At 30.5% G+C, this 21,320-nt stretch overlaps 2 protein-coding genes across 2 annotated transcripts; both read right to left on the bottom strand.

The window, feature by feature from the left end:
• Positions 1 to 6,452: 6,452 nt before the first annotated feature.
• Positions 6,453 to 12,359, bottom strand: LOC125866720 (uncharacterized). The gene is made up of 5 exons (XM_049547054.1): positions 12,079 to 12,359; positions 11,640 to 11,707; positions 8,261 to 11,567; positions 7,473 to 7,530; positions 6,453 to 6,820 (listed from the first exon to the last, which is right to left on the bottom strand). Exons 1-5 carry the CDS (start codon positions 12,227 to 12,229, stop codon positions 6,640 to 6,642), a joined length of 3,765 nt encoding a protein of 1,254 aa, XP_049403011.1. The 5' UTR covers positions 12,230 to 12,359; the 3' UTR covers positions 6,453 to 6,639.
• Positions 12,360 to 13,733: 1,374 nt separating this feature from the next.
• Positions 13,734 to 19,494, bottom strand: LOC125866751 (very-long-chain 3-oxoacyl-CoA reductase-like protein At1g24470). The gene is made up of 4 exons (XM_049547095.1): positions 18,933 to 19,494; positions 18,574 to 18,709; positions 14,646 to 14,715; positions 13,734 to 13,976 (listed from the first exon to the last, which is right to left on the bottom strand). The coding sequence occupies exons 1-4, from the start codon at positions 19,435 to 19,437 to the stop codon at positions 13,737 to 13,739; spliced, it is 951 nt and encodes a 316-aa protein (XP_049403052.1). The 5' UTR covers positions 19,438 to 19,494; the 3' UTR covers positions 13,734 to 13,736.
• Positions 19,495 to 21,320: the final 1,826 nt, after the last annotated feature.

Genomic DNA, 21,320 nt, shown 5'->3' with positions numbered 1-21,320 from the left:
ATAGGAAGGAGTGGAGGTCGCGTATTAAGGTTGAAGGGTAGTAGGGCTAGCGTGTTATCCTTTCTTGCGAGGGTCTGGGTTGTTAGCGTGTGTAGTAGTCTTAGCCTTGCACTTGCAGTTCTTGTCTGTGATACCTATAGCCTTATGTTGTTTATCGCATTTCACTTCTCTCATTGTGCTATTGAGGCTACTGTCTCCTCTGTTGATTATTCACTATCTTTCTTATTGGATGGTATGTTTTGTACACTGTTTTCCTCCCCTTTAACTTGGATTTGTTGTACTTGAGCTGAGGGTCTTTCGGAAACAACCTCTCTACCTCCACGAGGTAGTGACAAGGTCTGCGTACACTCTACCCTCCCCAGACCCCACCTAGTGGGATTTCACTGGGTATGTTGTTGTTGTTGTTGTTGTTGTCGGGTCCATTTTTAATTTTTGGGTAAAAAATAAATAAAATCGGGTCAATCATTTAGATGATACCACGTGTTCATCCGTTAGATTCAAGGATATATACAACCCAAAAGAATGATGGTAAGGGCATATACAACCTTAAAGTATAACGGAGGGTATTGACATACCATTTATGATAGTTCGGGGGTATATTTGTCCCTTTTCCCTTTTAAATTTCAAAAACACAACTGCATCATTTTGAGGAGCATAAATAGGATGTCTCTCTAACAAACAAGCAAAAGGCAACAAAGAGCATTCTTCTCTTCCCAAACAGGAAAACTACCGGATTGTGATGAGACAAGCAAAAATAAAATAAAATAGGTATAGTCGGTCTTTTTCTTGTTCTTTTTCTTAAATATAAGCTTTTCTATTTCTTTCTTTTTCTTTAGGTTTTCTTATGAAATTGTTTTTTCTTAGATTAAAGACATGTAAAATCAATAATCTATATAATATTAATTTTATCAATATAATTTTTATGCAAGCTAATGTCTAGGAATGCCGCAGGAAATGTTGCAAAAGAAATTTGCAATGAAACAGAAAGATTAAAGCCGTATTATTGGAACATGGTTCTTCCTTAATAGTATTTATTCTTATAAAGAGTTTCTACTAGTTATTGATGTAAATTTGTTTCCGGATTTTAACTATATAATTTTATGTATATATTATTTATGATTGCTTAAAACAATAATACTTATGATTTTATTTCGACTTTTTAGATAATACAAGTTTAGACTATCAAAACGGGGATGCCTACAACGAGATGATTTGCATTATACAAGATATTTCTGTAACTTTTAGGATTAAAAATCTATATATGTCATCGCCAGAAAAAAGCAGTATTTTTTAAAAATAATAAAATTGTCTTTGAAAAAAAAGAGGTGTATTGGTAGTTAATTATTTCAAAATTAGTGGAATTAGTTTAAAATTTATGTATACGTGTAAACTTACACAACAGTAACTATTATAAAATTTCGAATCCTAAAAAAAGATTTTAAAAGAAAAAAACAAAAATACTTAAATTAAATTTCAAAATAGAAATGCTAATTTTTTTGGTTTTCAAGTTTAAAATAAAAATTTTTAACTTTGAAAATATAAAAATAAAAAACACACGGAAGTTCTGCATCTAAAATTTAGTTTTTGAGCCTAATTATTTTATAAAACTATCAAGCATTATCTAATTTTATGGAACTATCAAGTATTATCCTTTGAACTATCTTAATTTAAATTATTAAAACTAATTAGATATCCTCATACTATAAACCTACATATATAAGTTTCTTTTAAAATTCATCATTTAAATAATATTTAATATTTTGAAGTTTTATATCAATTTCTTTTTTGTTATTTGTATTTAAAAATAAATATTTTTTTAAGGAAAATACAACATATAATCTCTATGTTTTATCCTACTTCTAAACAAATTGAAAAACTTTTAAATTAATATTATTTAAATTATTTATTTAAAAAAGCTAGGTATGGAAGTTTCTTTTAAAATTTATCATTTAAATATTTAAATATTATTGAATATTTTAACTTTTATATCAGTTTTTTTCTTATAAAACATAATCTATGTTCTATCTTTACGTATACGTAAAAAAAAAAAGAACTAATAATAATGATAATAATAATAATATATTAATGTATTAATTTTTTTTTAAAAAACAGCCAACTAAATATGTCGTTTTAATATTATTTTGAAAAAAATAGTAATAATTATCCAACTAACTAGGATGCTTTAAAACTTCCCATTACACTCCCACTTCTAACCCAAATTGAAAAACGTTTAAATTAAACTTATTTATTTTTTAAAAAAACACGTATGGAAAAAAAATATGGTGTTTTAATATTTATTTTGTAAAAAAAATAATTACCCAACTAAATCGGGAATTTTAAAACCTCCCATGACACTCCTACTTCTAAACAAATTGAAGAACTTTTAAATTAAAATTATTTCTTTAAAAAACCCCATGTATGGAAGTTTCTTTTAAAATTTATCATTTAAATATTATTTAATATTTTAAATTTTATTTCAGGTTTTTTTATTTGCATTTTAAAATAAATATTTTTTTAATAAGATATAACCTATTGTCACGACCCGAGAGTACCCCCTAGTCGTAACATGGCGTATNTAATAATAATAATAATAATAATAATAATAATAATAATAATAATAATAATCCAAGTATAATGTTAAAATAAACATAATTTAATGTCTTCTATGTTTATTATTATTATTATTTATTTATTTATTTTTACAAATTTTCAACCTTAGCACAAGATACATGAGGAATCGTCATAGTAAAAATTATTAAATGATAGTCTTTATCACTATCATAAACATAGAAGGTATTAAGTTATGTTTTCATAATATTACTTTTAAAGGACAATCAAATTTCAAAATTGGAAAATAATTTTATGAGAAATAAAATTTAACTTTTGAATTTAAGATACATAATATTTATGATCTAGCTAGCGTTAAATTCTATCTTGAACAATATCACTATTATAAGTCATTTAGCAAATTTAAGACTATTCCCAATATTATATAACAACATTAAATTAAGTTGAAAATAGTGATTTTAAAATATACGATAAACTTTTAATTTTCAATTTTTACCTTTTTAAATTTGAATTCAAAGATAACTATAATTACATATAATAAGCTTTATTGGATAAAATTCAAATAAACATCCTCTCATTTATATCCATACGTTTTCTGATATAATTCAAATTAAAATTTAATATATCATCTACATACATTGATTAAATCTAATATAGTGATTGCACTAATTAAGATTATTTTTAATTTTATATTATATTTTACACAAATTAATACAATAAATAATATTTTGAATCTTTTAAATTTGAATAAACATATATAAAATATTTCAACATGTTATTTAGTCTTATGATATCAAATATTTCATATGGAAGGTTAGAATTGATAAATTATTAACATAATTTTTTTATTCAAACTACATAAAAAAATAATTTATATATATATATATATATAATATTTTAATATAATAAATTAAATTGTGTACTAATGATATTAATTTAATATTGCTTAAATACACAAGTTAATGATTTGTATTATTATTGTTATTACAATAAATTAAATATATTATTTAAGTGCATTATACATTTTATTAGTTATTTTTAATTATAAAATTATTACATTTTAAATCATCCGCGCAATGCGCGAGCACGTATACTAGTATATTATATAAAAGAAATATATTGAAAGAGTGAAATTTCTTCAACTCCTGCTTAATGAATTTAAATTACTATCATAATTGAGGTTTCCTCTGAAGCCATAATATCATTGTCTTATGGCAATTTGTCTATATTTATTATTATATACTCAATTATGTGATTGATGTCTTGTATTTTTTCATGTATATAAATACATCTAAAACTACAAACACTCAAATCCTAAAAAGAAACAAAATCTCTTATTAATATATGTAGTAAATTTGCAAGGATGATATTTACTTACATTTAGGTGGTCAGATCAACGATGTTCATATATGTTGTATGAACGCAGTGTTGATCGATTAAGAATGNGTATTTTTTCATGTATATAAATACATCTAAAACTACAAACACTCAAATCCTAAAAAGAAACAAAATCTCTTATTAATATATGTAGTAAATTTGCAAGGATGATATTTACCTACATTTAGGTGGTCAGATCAATGATGTTCATATATGTTGTATGAACGCAGTGTTGATCGATTAAGAATTCACATGTTTATAAAATTAAAGTAGCATAAGGATTTTGAGATGAATGCGTGCAGACATATAAGAAGATATAGCTAGGATTATGAATAAAATACGACAAGGTGGGACTCCATTATGTGATTGATAAAATAAGGAAGGCGAGACTAAGATAGTATGACTCGGATGTGTGAAAAGAAGATGTATAAATGTCTCAATGAGGGGGTGTGCGAGACTGACTATGGTGGGGCATGAAGAGAGGTCGTAGGTGGAATAAGATTGAGAGAGGTAATTAGATAAGACATAATACACTTGTAGCTTACGGAGGACATGAACTTAAATAGAAAAATATACTGATATAAGATCAATAAACAATCGAATGCAACCTAATTTTTCTTATCAATATTATTATTATTACTTTCCTGCTATCTTTTTTAACGAGAGATACAAAAAAGCTTCATTGGTATTCTCTTCTTTTCTTTTGGCATGGGATAGTGAGAAAAATAGTGTTATATAATACAACTAGGATCCAATCCCATGCAAATTTACAATGTTCATATATCTATGTTGTCATTGTCCATATTATTTAATTTATATGTTCATATCAATCTAATATTATAAAAAATATATTAGTTTCTTAAGCATTAGACGTGCATCATATTTTCCAACGATATATATAATAATTTTATGTTTATCGTCGAACCTATTGTAATTCTTCTCTTTTATGCCAATATAGAACTATGAAGAAACAGCAATGAAATTAAAAATAATAATAATGTAACATTTAACTTTATATACTTATTATGTGATAAATCAAAATACACCATATAACTTTAGAACAGATAAAATATTTGTTCTAAATCTTTGGAATGGTGACAATCAAAGGCACAAGCTTTGATTATGATTTTGCGTGTTTCATAAAGAGTTTTTCAATTTTTTCATCTTAGATTTACTCAAATTTATTTTAATTTTTTTTTAAGAAAACAAGTAAAATAATTTATAAAATAAATTTAATACTCCTAAGTAATATAGCAAGTTTATTTGTCTTTTTTCACCGCTCAAACGTGCTCAATCCACATTTCTTGATCATCCTACCCTTAGACTAGTCCGTTTAGATTGATTTAAAAAGTAATTTTAAAGTCAAAAATAAAATAATCAAATTGAAATGACTTTTAAGTTTTAAAAAAAAAGTAGAGGGAGATCTAATTTTGATTTTTAACTTATTTTAAGTCATCTTTGACTTTGTCAAACACTTTCTAACTTATTTTAATTCATTTTTGACTTATTTTAAGTTATTTTTTTATATTTGTCAAACACTTTCAGAAGTGAAAAACTGACTTAAAAATAAATTTGAGCAACTGTATCACCCATCAATACTTCTTACCAAATGTCATTTACATTTTAGTAGATTATGATTATATATAATTGTTTCTGATAATATTTTTTATTAACTTATAGAACATTAAAATTTAAAAAAATCAGTTATTTATTTAAGAAACATTTTAATTTGTAGGAATACATTCTCCCACTAAACACGCCCTTAATTATCGACATCACTTTCGGCCATAAATGCTGCGCTTAAATTGATTTCTGACTTTTTCTTTTTGACTTTTCTAATTTAAAAAAGGAAAAAAAGAAATTTTGACCAGAAAATTTAGTGTCAGAAAGGTATTTTACCTATGTTATTTTATCTTTTTGAATATTTTTACCCTTTTAACTTTAATACATTTTTATTAAAATATGAAAAAAAAATCAACTTATTTTAAAATAAAAATAAAATATTATACACTTTTAAAATTTTCTGGCCATTTGACATTATCCTTTAAAAAATACATATAGAGGTAAAGGAGAACTGAATATGTAGTATGAAATTCCTCAAGTCCTTCTAATTTCTAACGCTCTTGTGTACTTTAAAAATTAGTTAGCAGGAATTTATTTTCTTATTGAATTAAAATTCGATCAATAAATATACTTTTTCTTAGAATAGCTTTGTAATTATTAAACATTTTGTTATGTACTTTTACTTAATTGTTAAAATTGTACAAAGAATTGGAACAATCTTGATAATTTTCACAACTTATGAGATTTTCATGTTTATAGACAAGAAATACAACTTAAAAATTGTACGTCCAAACCAAACTTCAACTTGATCACATGGCCAAATGACCCTTAATACCAAAAATACCGAATCAAAATGTTTAAAAAGCAGACCAGCAAACCCCCCTAACAGCAAGCAATCTCTCTTGAGTTTCAATTGAATGAATTACAATTACACAACATAACAAGACCCGACAAAATTTCAATATCAGAGAACCAAAATCAGGGCATGTGCATAGGATTTTTCTCATAATACATAACATACATACAGTCAAAAAGCATTTTTCTCCTTGTTCTTTTTTATTTTCTTGTTGCTTTGAAGAGCCCCAGGTGACAGACGATGGAGAGGTGATTGTGTACCAAATATTGGGAGGGTCATTTCAATAGCAACAAAAGAGAGGAGGAGTTCTCATTCTGAGTGTCTGCTAGACTATCAGGGACAACATCGACAGGCTGACTTTCTTCATCTTGAGATTGAGCAGCTGAAACCTTAGCCTTTTTGAAACGGCTAGAGTTTCTCAGAATCATCTCCATGGTTAGGGCCTCACCTAAAAAGCTGTTGGAATATTCAGTGTGATCATAAGCACCAGAAATGTGACAAATAAAGAAGTCCACATATAACTTAGAAAAACTCATTGTCTAATTCAAAATGTACTAAAACGATTTGCTCTAACACCAGAGTTATCTAAATATTCACATCTCAATGACTAGACTCTAGAGTATCTCTTTGGAAACATGCCATCTTCAAGTTTTCTCCACCTGTCATTAACAGTTTTTACCAATCATAGATTGATCATTCATTGTTGTGCACAAGTGACATGATGACAAAATAGAGCAATGTTCTCTTTTTGATAAAATGATAAATAGGCAACATTAAGAGATCATAGCTTAAGTTTTCTCCACCAGATCAAGCTACCGCCTAGTGTTTCAGAGGAAAATATAGAACAAAGTGTAGGAAAAAAAGTTCAGCCATGGATGCATACCCCCCGGAGAACCCTCAATTGCCCATGGGCATGTATACTCGGAATACCCCCACCCCACCCCCAACCAAAAAACAAAACAAAAAAAAGATCTATTGACTTATTTAGTCGCAAGAACTTGTAAACAAGGTAAATCATAGAGGACTGGTTCATAATCAATGATCTACCATTAGAAAAGAACCATGTTTGACAAAGGTCTTAAGGGAAAAATGAAGAGATCTCACTTACTTTGATTTGAGCTTATGCTTTCCAGCAGCAGCAGCATTGTTTTTTGCAACATTAGCTCCTACCAAGTCAACATAGAAAGTAGAAATTAGCTTATAAAAGGAATGAAGATAGAGAGAAACAGGAAATCATGAAATGTATTTTGAAATATATATATATATATATATATATTTCATTTATTATTTATCCATAGAGAAATAAGGGGTCCTTAATACAATTTAAATCTTCAGAATTATGATTTTGGCATGCCATAGGAATGACCAAGTCCACGACCACAAAGAAGAAATGAAGAACTTCCTCTTTTCCTTTCAACAGTTTACTGCAAGGGGAGGGCGATTGAGTGAGAGAATTGAATTAGGTGCTGTTTGGAAATTAAAAGCATTGCCGACCCCGAACTCAATGCTTATGTTGACTAACCTTGTGTTTAGCAAAAAAATTTCAATTGGTTTGATAGGATATTATACCGAGCCTCACAGATTGTCAATCAGCCTAACATGAGTAACATTTCTTTGTTCAAGTAAAAGGTCTCAAATTTGTGTGGATGCAAAACAGAATAAGAACATACAAGACTGTGTGCTTATGTTGCCGGATCTTATGTTTAGCAACATTTTCAATTAATTAAATAATAGGATATTACACCATGCCTCACAGATGGTTTACCAGCCTAACATGAGTAACACAGCTTTGTTTGAGTAAAAGGTCTCAAATTTTTTGTGAAGGTCGATGGAATAACAAAAAGGAATGTCAAGACATGAAAAGAAAAAACAAGCAAATCAAATTTGTAATTTTACCTTCTGGAGTTGAAGCCTGACTTATTTCACTTCCTTCAACTGAGCTGCCAGAAGAAGATGAATCCGATAGAGTGTCAGTCGTAGAATCAAAATCTCCACCCTCTTTACTGTCGGACCTTCTCGATCTACTATCCCCAAACTTAGGCCCTGGATTAGGAAGCAGTCCTTTCTTTGGTTGTGTAAAATCCTCGATGTTTGCAGTCCTAATTTTTGTATTTGTGGTAGACAAACTTTGAATTTCTGAACCTGTTTGCTGTCTATTGTCCTCAAGGAATTTGCCAGGACCTTTTGAGCTGGAGCTGGACCTAGATTCGTCCATAGATTCTTCATTTTTCTTCTTGTAAGTAGGAGCATCATAAGTTGCAAGCTTTCCAGCTTCTTCGAGTGTTTTATCTCCCTGACTCGGAAGCGCCACCTCAATTCTTGATTTCGAGATATCTTCCGAAAATCCTCTAGAAGTCATACCACCCTTAGATTTTCTGCTAGCTTTTGTGTCTCTGTTTGGTTTCATTGGTTTCTTTGATGCAGCTTCTCCTTGTTGGCCAGGAACAAAATATTGCTTGAAGTTTATGGCGTCACTCTTATCAGTATTTACATGAGGTTCGTGCATCTCCTCTAACGCACCCTTAGTTAAAGCATGTGATGGCACTGGAAATGAGTCAGCATTGATATCTTCCCTAGAACTCTCGAAGTCAGAATGAATACCAGAATTACTCTGATTTTCCAACTTGTTACCACCATACTGATCAACATGAATATTTTTACCTGACTCATCCATCTCCATTGGCTCTGGCAGAGGGTTCACATCTTCCAGATTATCATTTGAAGCTTTTAAGTTTTTGTGACTGCCTTCCTGATCTTGAATAGACAAAATGGATTTGCTCTTCTTAGAACTTTGGCTCTTTTTGGTTTTCGTTTTTAGCCTCTTTTCTGAAATGCTCAGAGTCTCCTGATTTTTATCAGTCTGGTTAAGCTGCAAATGCTCAACCTCATTTCCCTTCTCCTCAACGAGCAGAAGTTGTGGCTCAGTGCAGGTTGCTTTCTCAACTTGGTGTTGAGAACCTACAGCATAGGTACTCTTTGACACTTGTTCTGATGCTCCCTTTCTTTTGCTGGCAGGCATTGCATTTTTATCTTGATTAGACCCTTCAACGAAATGATTAACAGAAGTATCACGCATTGCTGAAGGGGCACATGAAACATCATTAATATGAGTGGAAACCTCCATTTTTGTTTTTTTATTTTTACGTTGACCAGAGTTTCCATGTCCTTCAGCAACCTTCACACCAGAGGGAGCTGTCGAGATAGTTTCCACTTCCTTGATGTTCATTTCTGCCTTGGAAGTATCCGAAGATCTGCATGCTGCAGATTGAACTTGAGGCAACCCTTTCACCTCTGTATTTAGACTAATCTGCAGCACTTCAGCATCAAACGAAATTTCACCTTTCTTACTCTGCCCAATTACAGGATCAGTTGTAGATCCAATCCCTTCAGCTAAAGAGGGGCAGTTCACCGTACTGCCATCCTCTCCGTTTAATTTAACAGGAATCTTTTCAGCAGATTTCCTCTGACTCTTTTTCTTTCGCTTCATGCTGCTAGCATTTCCAGATTCAATGTTCTCCTTGTCATCCAATTCCCTTTTTGCTGAGAGAACTTGTTCTTTAGTATCCCCAGTTGGTTCATTGTTATCTAAAAGAGGGGATGTCTCAGCACCTTGAGTAACTGACAACTTGCCTTCGATCCCTATTTCATTTATATGATCCACATCAGTTTTTGGCATACTACCAACCTTTGTTGTTGCATCACTTGAACCATCATTACAGACTATATCTTGGTCAGATGCATAAGCATTTTGAGAAGCCCCAACAATATTTTTCATATCTAACTCCTGATGAGAAGTTGACTTCTTGGCCCTGCTTCTCTTCCTCCCAAAGCTATTTTCTGATGCTCCTTGTAATTCTCCCAACTGGTAGGAAGGCACTGGACCCCTGGTACTTGGATCGCTTAACTTTTCACTCATGGGCATTTCAAAATCACAGTTCGGTATCAGCTCCTGTTCTCCAGTTGTGTTAGCAACATCAATTCCAAGTTCATTGTCTCCAGAGACATTGGATTCAAGAATAGGTTGGCCAACTAAATTCATTTCACAAATACCCTTACTGACTGGTGCTGGACACTCTTTGTTTGACGCATGATCTTTAACAAGAGATGTTTCTTTCAGTCTAGATTGAGTAGCATGAATAGTAGAGTCAACATCAGTCAACTTGTCAAAGATCTTCATTTCAACTCCTTCCTTTTGCTCTAATCCCCTAGTTCCCACAAATTTATCAGTGGAACCCAGAGCCATGCAGGCTACTTCATCATGGCACGTGGATGAGTCTTTCCCCTTCTTATTTTTCTTCTTCCTCTTCTTATGGGTTGTATCTGTTCTCACAGATTGGTCCCCTAATGTTTCTTCTGCTAAAGCTGCCTTTATTGGTTTACCTGCTGTGGAGTTCTCTGGAATTGTGATCTTCAAGCTATCCCTATGATTGAACTCGGTGGAAGCCCCACTGCTTTCCTTGCAACCTAAAATTTTAACCTTATTTGCAAGAGTCCCAGAGTGTGATATTTCACCAAGTGCATCATTGTTCCTATCTCCACATAGCTCATCCTGCACACCAGAGATTTCAGCACTTGCCCCACCCTTCCTGCTTTTCTTCATTCCCAATTTTGACACCTTACTGGGATCAGAACGTTGGTTTATTAAGGGTTCAGCACTCACATCTACCAGTTTCAAGTTTATATTTTCCCGCTCTCCTTCGTTAGAATTTGTCAAAGTAGTATCATTTCCAATAATTTTAAATTCAGAACCATTATCTATGCCATGATTTGAAGCGCTGGTAACTGTTACCGGGTGGTTGACTCCGTCTTCTTTGTGCTTTATTTTACGCTTCTTAGCCACAGGACCAGAGCTGGGAGAAAATTCTTGTGAATTACCCGTTCGCTTCACACTCTTGAATTCACCTATGACCTTGGCAACTTCCTTGTGTTTCACGATGGAGCTAGATGCCAAGTTCCCATTAGCTGGGTAAGATTCGGTAGTATCAAAAACCTTCTGCTTATCCATTGCATTGATTGAATCACATGGGAGAAGATTTTCAGCTTCAATTTGCGGATACGCGATGCAAAGTAACCCTTGGTCATTTTCAAGGCATTGAAATCTAGAAGCATCAACAGAAAGGAACCATTCCTTCTTGGTACCCTCAAAAACACCTCTAACAAGCATAGTGTCAGGCAGATGATAGTAATGTCTTTTTCGTTTCACCTAATAGGAATTATGAAAAGTGTCATGACACAAGAAATATACACAAAAACAGTGAGCTGGAGAGGAACAAACCTTCACAGAAGAAATCTTCAACTCACTCATTTCAGGAAAACACCTTAAGTGTTCAAACACGACCTTTTCTGCATAACACAAGCATGATGTATATCAGTCAAACAGCTTTTTCGTATAGCATTCCTTGCTCAAATATCAACAATTTTCAGTAAAATCTCATACTACAAATACAAAATTAACCAAGAATTATACGCAAAGTGGTGAAAGAGCAATTGATATGCCTCTTTTCTAATCCTATAAACTTTTACTCTTTCAAGCAATTTAGGCTATTATAACAACATGATATCAAAATAGTGCAGAGGATTTATACCATAAATTTTAACAATTTTGGGATTGATGTGCAACAGTTGTTAGTTTAGTGCATTTGTTAACCTACACACAGAGAGAGCCAACAAACAGATAGAGCTAGAATCTAGATGGATGGAAAAAGGGGAATTACTTTTAAGATCGGAGATATTATCGGAATCGGAGACAATTACAGCCAAGTGGGTATCAAGGTTGGTATCTATGAAAACCGTTTTGTACGACGTCGTATTTTCCGTTTCCGTTGCTCCATCGGAATCAATTTCTTCGCGACGTCGTTTCACCATGATTGCGCCGCCACCCACGACGGCCGGAAAATCTGACGATCAGAAGCAGAAATAGCCGAAGGGTTTTAGCTCCGAGGAGGCTATTACAGAAAGTGAAGGGTTTAACGGCCGATAAAAGGGGTTTTGCCGCCAACAAATTAATGGGCCGGACTTGCTTTATCAACAGCCCAAATCCTATAAAATAGGGAATTATTAGGAAATTTTTACCTCTAAACTTGTTATCGATATACTAGTTAAGTGTATGTGTTTTGCACCTGAACATGCATAAATTAATATTGTTTTCATTCGTTTTTTCTAGTCATATTTTGGATTTTTTTCATGTCTATTATAAAAATAATACTCAATTGACATGACTAGTTTACTACATTATTCTTACTAATTGAAGTTTAATATTAAGTCTTGGAAAATGATTTGGACAATAAATACTCGTTAATACTAACTATAGAATATGAGAGAAAATAATTGTCTTTTCTTGATATGTTAAGAGCGATAAGTTAAAAGGATTTGAAACAGGGGACAAGTAAAAGTGAATGGAGGGATAAATATATATTAAAAGAACAAATGATTATTGTGTGTACATTGCATTATTACTTACAAAAAATTCATAAAAATTATCGTAGACAATAGAATTTATGTCGAAAAAATAATAATTAAGATCGAAAGATATCACAACAGTCATAATATTTTATTTCAAATATGAACCCCTTAGATTTCACGACTATTAAGACCTTTTTGGGTAGGAGTAATACATATATACTAGCATCATCTCAATGATCTTGTATATAGTTTAGGATGCCTAACTCAATTTTTAACCTTTTGTACTCTTCGATCATGAATGAAGGCAATATTTTGAAAAAGAAGAAGAGTAAGTTGGAACTAATATTGAAGCATATTGTAGACAAAAAATATAGATATAAGATATGATAGTTTTTTCTTATTATTCTCCCTTAAATTTTAAGTGTACACGTATGCAAATGTTCAAGTATATCAATCTCATTTACCATGCCCATTAATACTAGGGATCCCTTAATACTATTACACAGAGAGTTATAATAAGATAACATAAAGCATCAGAGATAATTGAGGAGGTTATGAAAATGTAAGCTAACAAGAATAAAGGTAATGAATAGGGGGGAAGTTGATTATATTTGTAATTATGCAGTGGACAACTAAAGCGAATGTATTTTACAACACTTCTCCTGATGTCTAGTTACAGATAATATGCCGATGTCTAGTTACACATAATATGCCTCGTTAAATCTTATCAGGAAAAATCTAGCGAGAAAAAAAAGTATATCTACATTGTAATACACATTAATTATTACTTCATTGAAAACCTTGTCATGAAATTCAGTAGAACAAAATCTTGGCTAAGGAAAAAAAGCACAATGCCTATTTACTCCTCTTGATAAAAACATCATTTTATACTTCAAAAAGGACGAATATCAATCTTGTATACATTTAATTTATTGAAGATTATGCTTGTAAACACCATTTATGAAGGCAATTAAGTTTTAATCCTCCTATTAAGGCCAATGGAGAGGCGCCATGCATCAAGAAGAGATTGAGGCAACAAAGAAGCAAACCACCATTGAATTGAATGTGGCCAATAAGGCATGCTCCTCCAACCATATCCTATTTGTGCTACTCCTGCTTTTGCATACTTCTCTGGGGTTGGACTAAACAATGATGATTTCTCTATGCTTGCAACTCTTGAAGTCATCTTTGTTTTAACATATAATGGTACCTAATTAACATATATATTAACTTTATCCTCATACCTTACTTGTAAAATTTATACTGAATATATTATAAAACGAGAGAAAATAAATGTTTGTGATTAAAAACTTTTAAATATACATAATTTTATAAAGATCCACGAGTCAACAATATTAATAACTAGTTAATCCTTAATATAATCCCTTCACATGGTACATACAATATTTTCGCGCCGAGCATGATTTTTTTTTTTTTTAAACTTTAAAATGATAGTTTTCTTTTAAAAAACAAAATATGTATAGACTAATAATAGGTAAAGTTTCACATTTTTTTTTAAAAAAGATTGAAATCATGATTTGAAATCTCAAATTATGTTTTTTTAGGTTTGAAGAATTTGAGATTAAAAATCATAATTTCAAATCATTATCCAGATGACATATCCAAATGTTGATTTGAAATCATGACTTTATTCTCATGTCCAAACGCGAGCTGACATGTTAATTGCTTGAGTTGCATACTAATCATATAAGGTAATAGTACAAAAAAATACTAAAATAATACTTAAAGAGTTGTATGGTAGAAAAAAAATGATAATTAATTCTATGCGTAATTGTAGACATAAATATGGTCAAGTTAATTACTTCTTTTAAAGTAATTGCAAGTAAAAGAAGTGGAAATTATGAGTTAATATTAGTACCTGACACTGCACATCTATACCATGGTGTTTGTATTCAACGTATAAACATCTTGAAAACTGATCGATATACCTGTAATTAATATTTTTATTCAATCTTAGTTAATATGATAATACATCATAAATCAAATTCATGCAGTACATAATAATGTGAGATAAGATTAATCTCTAAAGAACCTATTCGTTTTTGTTTGGAAATTAAATTAATTCATTATGATTTAGAAGCAATACAACACTTTTACTTTTTTACCTTACTCTCTAAGCAATATACAATATATAAATAATTTTTTTTCAAAATTAACGAATACACATACATCCGATTGATCCACATCTAAGTATACATAAAGTCAAAGCCTGTCGTGTGCGTGCAGCAAGCCACCTAAAACCTATAGGACCACCCCTCCAACTAGTTAAGGGTTTTCTATTTCAATTGTTTAATTTGTTAAAAATAAATTTTATGAGTTAGAATTTAAAATTTAAAATTTAAAATGTATGTAGTATATTAAGATATTTTTAAACTTTATGATCTTCAATGTACTATGCTAGATAGGTTTTATTTTTTTGGTCAAAAAGTAGATAGATGTTGGGATGTATGTAAATAATATACATTAAATATAAAAATAACATTGTTAAAATATTTTATTTAAAAAAAAAAAATCAAGACAAATAATTAAATGCAATTTTTATGTACATAATTTTGACTTTTTTAAAAGTATTTTTCTACTTTCTTCGATCAATTTTATCCGAGTACTATTTGACTACATAAAATAGTATTCTTACCGTTCCTTTTTAGTTGCCACAATTTTCTTTTTTGAGAGTCAAATGATCTAAATTTGATTAATATTTTAAGATTTAAAAAAATGACATTTATATGAAAAAATTACAGTGTATAGTACTTTTTGTATATCAAAAATTTTATTTTAAAATATCAAATTAATGTAATCTAATTTAGCTTTAAAAATTAACTAATTTAATTATTATTATTATAAACAAGCACAATATGACAACTAAACAAAAAGTGTAATAATTAAATTTAGAAATTTAAATCATATTATTAATCAGATTAATTTAATAAAAATATATTTTGAATTAAAGCTTTCATAAATGAATTATTAAGTCAACATGAAACGGCCGGCATAGTAGTTAAATGTTATTTTGACTTTGACTTGTAGCATTAGATGCGAATGAGACTGCTCCTTACAAAAAGAAAAAAGTTTATTTTATATTCTTAATTTTTTTTGTAATTTTTATATTTAATATGATATGTTTAAAATTATAAGATTAAATACTATTTTGATATATTTTACATCTTTTTAGTTTAAGATTATAATATTCAAAAATCTTATTTACTTTTTTAAACATCATACCAAATAAACAGATCGAAATATGAATTGACAAAAATTGAGTATTGTCAAATAAATTAAAGGAGTACTATTGTAGTATCTCAGAAATAAAAATAAATAAATAGTATTTCCAACTAACGTCTATAGTAATAATATTTCATTTATTTAAAAAGTTCAAAAATCAATATCCAAGTTCATCATATTGAAAGCGTAAAGTTTAACTAAAGAATTAATGGAGGAAGGGTTTTGGTGGTTGGGGCTTACAACTTACAAGACACTAGAAGAGACAAAGTTTTAGTTTTTGTTTAAATGCGACACTTCTATGAGTGTGGTCCTTGAAAAGTAATATCATATAGACAAGAAAAAAAAAGAGTCTAGAAGCAAAAAAGCTTTAATCGGATGTGTGAAAAGTATAAATACTCCTGAACTTGGCATAAATTAAGAGTTTCATCCCGCAATATTGACAGTCTTAAAAACACTCATTTGCTTGACTAACTAAACTTCAATACACTCCTCCTCCCCGGATCTGCCACATGACATAGCAAGTGGTCTCAAATTCTTGTGGAAACATAAGACTCTTAATAAAAAGCCGAGAACAGTGCTGGAAACACTTCTAAACTTGACGAATTTATAAATATTTTCAATTCACATCGAATTTAAGAGTATTTTCAATATTCTCTCATTGAATTGAAGTAAATATCTCCACCTTAATTTGTCCATAAAACACCAAGAAGAGGCACTCGTAATAATAGGATTATTAAAGCAAAACAAGTACTACTCTTCAAATCTTACATGGATAGGGAAAATACAGACAATGAAGATACAAAATATAACGTTTATGTTTAAGCTGAGTTGGGTAGAAGAATTATATTGAGGGAAAATTTTAATTAATATTAAAACTATATCTATACAAGTGTCACATAGATGTCACGTAAGATAATAAGGTTGTTGACATGAAAGTTGATAGTTTAAGAGTAAATATATACCTAAAATAGAATAGTAAAGATAAATATATCAAAAAACAAGTAAGTGATAAATATAACATTTTTTTAGAATACAGAGGCAAATATAACTCGTTGAACGATTAAATAAAGAATTGATGGAGAGGGGTTTTGGTGGTTGGGGGCTTACAAGTCGATAAAACATGGTGCAAGAAGAGAAAATGACACAACATTCTAAATGTGACAGATATGGTCCTTGAAGAGTATCGCATATAGGGAGGAATCAGGCCGGATCTGAAGGTGTTCAGAAATTCTTTTTTGATAGAAAATTATATTGTGTATATATAGTTTTTTTTTTCAAAAAAATAGTTTTTATGCATATATTTAGAGCTTGAATCCTTAAACACAAGTCTGGAAATTGATTTAATGATTTATATTAGGGGGTTTGAAATCATATTAAGGTTTTAATTCCTAATTTCAAGCATGTATCTCCCTTGTCCGTGAAATTTTTTATTGATTTTTTTTTCATTTTAGCTTCAAAACTAGTGTTTTAAAACACTTCTAAAAATTTAGTCAAATACTATAAAATACTTGAAAACTATTTTAACTTTAAAATATCTAAAATAGTCAATCCAAACAAGCTTTTAATAATTTATCAATATTATCCTTTTATTTCCTCCTAAACTCTTCTTACAATTAGAGATAGTTGAAAAGTTGATTAAAGAGAGGAATATTTTCTTTTAAAAAATCAATATATATTTGAGCTTCGAAAAATTTACTCATTTTGAACCATACAAAAAAATGTCAAAATAATTATTTTAGACTAGAAGTAGAATAGAAAAGAGGAGTGTAGAAGTAAAAAAGCTTTTTCAAGCTTTTAATTGAATTTAGGTAAATATCTCCACCTCTTTCCATAAAACACCAAGCAGAGGCATTCATTATTTACTTAAAAACTAATTAAATTCCTGATCTATCAAATTCCAAATCCTAAAGAATTATCATTTTTACTTGTCATATATATTTAAATTTGATTCGACTATTAAAAAAAATAATGATTGACATGATTATTAATTTATCACATTACTCCTACTAGATATTTAGTATTAAATCTTGAAAATTAATTTAAAAATAAATAATTCACACTAAAACTAAAATGTGAAAAAAATAATTATCCTTCTTTAATATGTTAAAAGTTAAAAATAAAAATCTATTTTTAAAATAATAGAGCGGATAATATATAGGAAAACAAGTACTATATATAGTAGTTCAAATGTGGAGTTTTTCGAACACTTCATCATACACCTAAATATGGACAATTTAAAGCGTGCATCGGCCGTATATACAATATAATAAAGGAAATCAAATTAATAATGCTAAATTAAGAATTAATAGAAGTCCACTTCTAATATCATGTCAAAAAAGTTATACACCTCAATGAATGGATAAGACTTGAAAATTTATATATACACTTTTCGTTTCAATTTGCTTATCTTAGTTTGACTGATTAAAACATGATAAAGTAATAATCTTTTTACAATAGATTTTAAAAAATAAGACAAACAAATTAAAATGAGATGAATAGACTCGAGATATATGTTCGTTCACATGTCATGCATGAAAAGAAATAAAATGGAAAGAAGGACTCACGCTTTAGTTGCAGCATAGATGGAGAAAAGAGGATGAGAAGGTACAACAATGGAAGCACCAGACCCAATATTCACTATGGCACCCTTTCTTCTACTTATCATTCCTGGTAAAACCGCCATCGTCACTAAGGTGGTACCTGTTCGTTGAAGATATAATTAAATAAATAAAAAACATATTTTTTTCTTATCCCTTCCTCTTAAATAAAAATACAATATATCAGAGCAGGTAATGGATCTTAGATTCAAGTCTCAAACGTGAAGGGAGCTAACCACATGACTTGGAAAATAACTTACCAATTAAAAGTTTGATATATGCAATTTATTTAAGATGTAAGATGAAATGATAACACAATTCATTACCTTGCAAATTTACTTTCACTATATTTTTCCATATGTTCTCATCTACCTCATGAAAAAACATGGCTCTTGGATATGTGACACCAACATTATTAATCAAAACACCTATGTCCAATCCTTCAATGCCCTTTTTCATTTCTTGAATCTCTTTAGTAACATTAAAAGAGAAGTCTACAACAATAATCTTGACTTTGATATTTGGATTTTGAGTTTGGATTTCATAACACACTTGTTGTAGTTTGTTTAAATTTCTTGCTACTAATATTAGGTTGAGACCTTTTTGTGCAAGTTGAAAAGCAAAAGCTTTTCCAATTCCATCAGTTGTGCCAGTGATGAGTGCCCAAGAGCCATAAGATTGGACAAGATTCTTTGGAGTTCTTAAAAATGTAAAGAAAATCCATTTGAGAAAAATGATGAAGCTTTTTAAGAAGGAGATGAATCCAATGAATGAGAGAAGGAGAACAAAGAGAGGTTGAGTTTTGAGGTGATTCATGATAGTTGAAAGCATTTTCTTGATTTGTTGGAGAAGAAAATAGGAATGCTTCTCAAAGTGCGTATCCCCTATGTTACCCTATCATGCATTTATTGCTTTAAGATTAAAGATTTATTATCACAAAAGAAGAGAAGTTGTAGTTAGGAAAATTTTAGTTAGGAGACTATCAGAGCCGAAGTCAGGATTTCAGTTTTATGGGTTCTGAATTTTTTAAACTGACTCCTTCAAGTGTTAATAATTAGGTTCTAAACTTGAGTTCGAAACCTCATAAAGGGGATGACTTTTCTTTGCCTAGAGAATAGATATCCTTTAGGAGATGCAGAACGTTTTTTTGTAAACCCAAATTTGATACTAGGGTGGGAAAACCTATTTTTATAAAAGAAATTATAATGATATATTTTTATATGTTATAGATAGGATTTAGGAAGAAAATAAAATAACAAACTAGCAGGCTAATTAGTATCGTTATGAATAAACCTGACCTGACGCAATAATTATTTCAACAGAGTAAATAAATACTTATTAAATGAGTACTACACGATGAATGAATAGATGGAAGAGCACTGACCTTGCCCATGAATAGAGTGAGTAAAGATTGGTAGGTTTAATTACTTGAAGAAGGCTAGAGACAGATTTTAAATATCATAGGCTATGTGCATTATCTTTGATGTTAGGTAGAAAACAAGGACCATACTAATATTCACTTGAATATACGTCAAACAGAATATTATATATATATATATATATTGACAATTTATATAAATCTCTCTAGTTTAGGAGATAATAACTTAGATATATTCTACTTTGCAATCTTACGCGTGCATCTTACCAGATTTTGGTGCTTCTAGATACATGAGGTTAAATTTAGGTGTAATTAATTTGTTCTAGATACATTGTATTCAAGTAGATTCGCATGTATTTGGGATACATAGCAAATCTCGATTGTCTCTCTCCCATCTCGCTCACCACTTTCCCATATCGGAGTTCTACTCACCTAAATTCTTTCCGAGAAATCCTACGGACTCCTTAACGTCTTAGCTAAAAGGAAAACCAACTTTGCTTAAGCATTCTATCTATCCAATCCTTTCCCCGATATCAAACTTGGTGTGAAGGTGGTGGGTTGGAACGTCAAGGTTTGACGGTGTTATGGGCGATTTTAGGAGGATTTATGAGTTTATGTCTCATGCACGCCGCTACAATGGGTGACATGCCTATACAACGTACTGTAACACCCGAAAAACTAGTAGGCTAAACTAGGGCTTTACGTGAAGGTTTTAGAGTTTGATGTGAGGGTTAGAATCGTAAATATGACTTCCCGTACTTAGAGTGAAGGTTTTAGAGTTAAGGTGTCAAGGTACGACCCCCCAAGGACCAACCAAGGGTCATTGAGGGGGACCCAAAACAGTCCCTAAAATCTGCCCAAAAAGGGGCCACCTACGGATGAGACTCACGCCCCGTGGGAAGGGGTCGTGGGTCAAGACCCCTAAAGTAGACCTTCAGTACCCCATCCATGGATGACTGGCACGGCCCATGGACCCACCCACGGTTCGTGGGTCGGGGTCTCGTGGGTTAGGGCAGTTTTGGGTTTTTAAGTTTTTAAGTTAGGGGTTAAGGGAATATTCTAGAATTAGTTAGTTATTAAGTGGGTTCATTTTATTAGTAATTAGACCCCCTATATAAAGCTAATAGACCCTTAATTAGATGATTCCAAATCATTATTTTCAAGTCACCAATGAACCCAAACTTCCCCCAAATATCTTCTCTATAGAAAACTCAAGAAGAAGAGAAAGCAATCTAGGTCAAAATCCTCCATTGTTGCAAGCATTATGAGGGATTTATAATCAAGGTATGATAGCTTATTCATCCTTGGATTCTTCCATCCATGGATCCCCCTAGAT

Source organism: Solanum stenotomum, chromosome 6 (assembly GCF_019186545.1).
Source record: "Solanum stenotomum isolate F172 chromosome 6, ASM1918654v1, whole genome shotgun sequence".
In the NCBI taxonomy this organism is placed as follows: Eukaryota; Viridiplantae; Streptophyta; class Magnoliopsida; order Solanales; family Solanaceae; genus Solanum; species Solanum stenotomum.
This window is presented reverse-complemented; position numbering and strand designations above follow the sequence as displayed.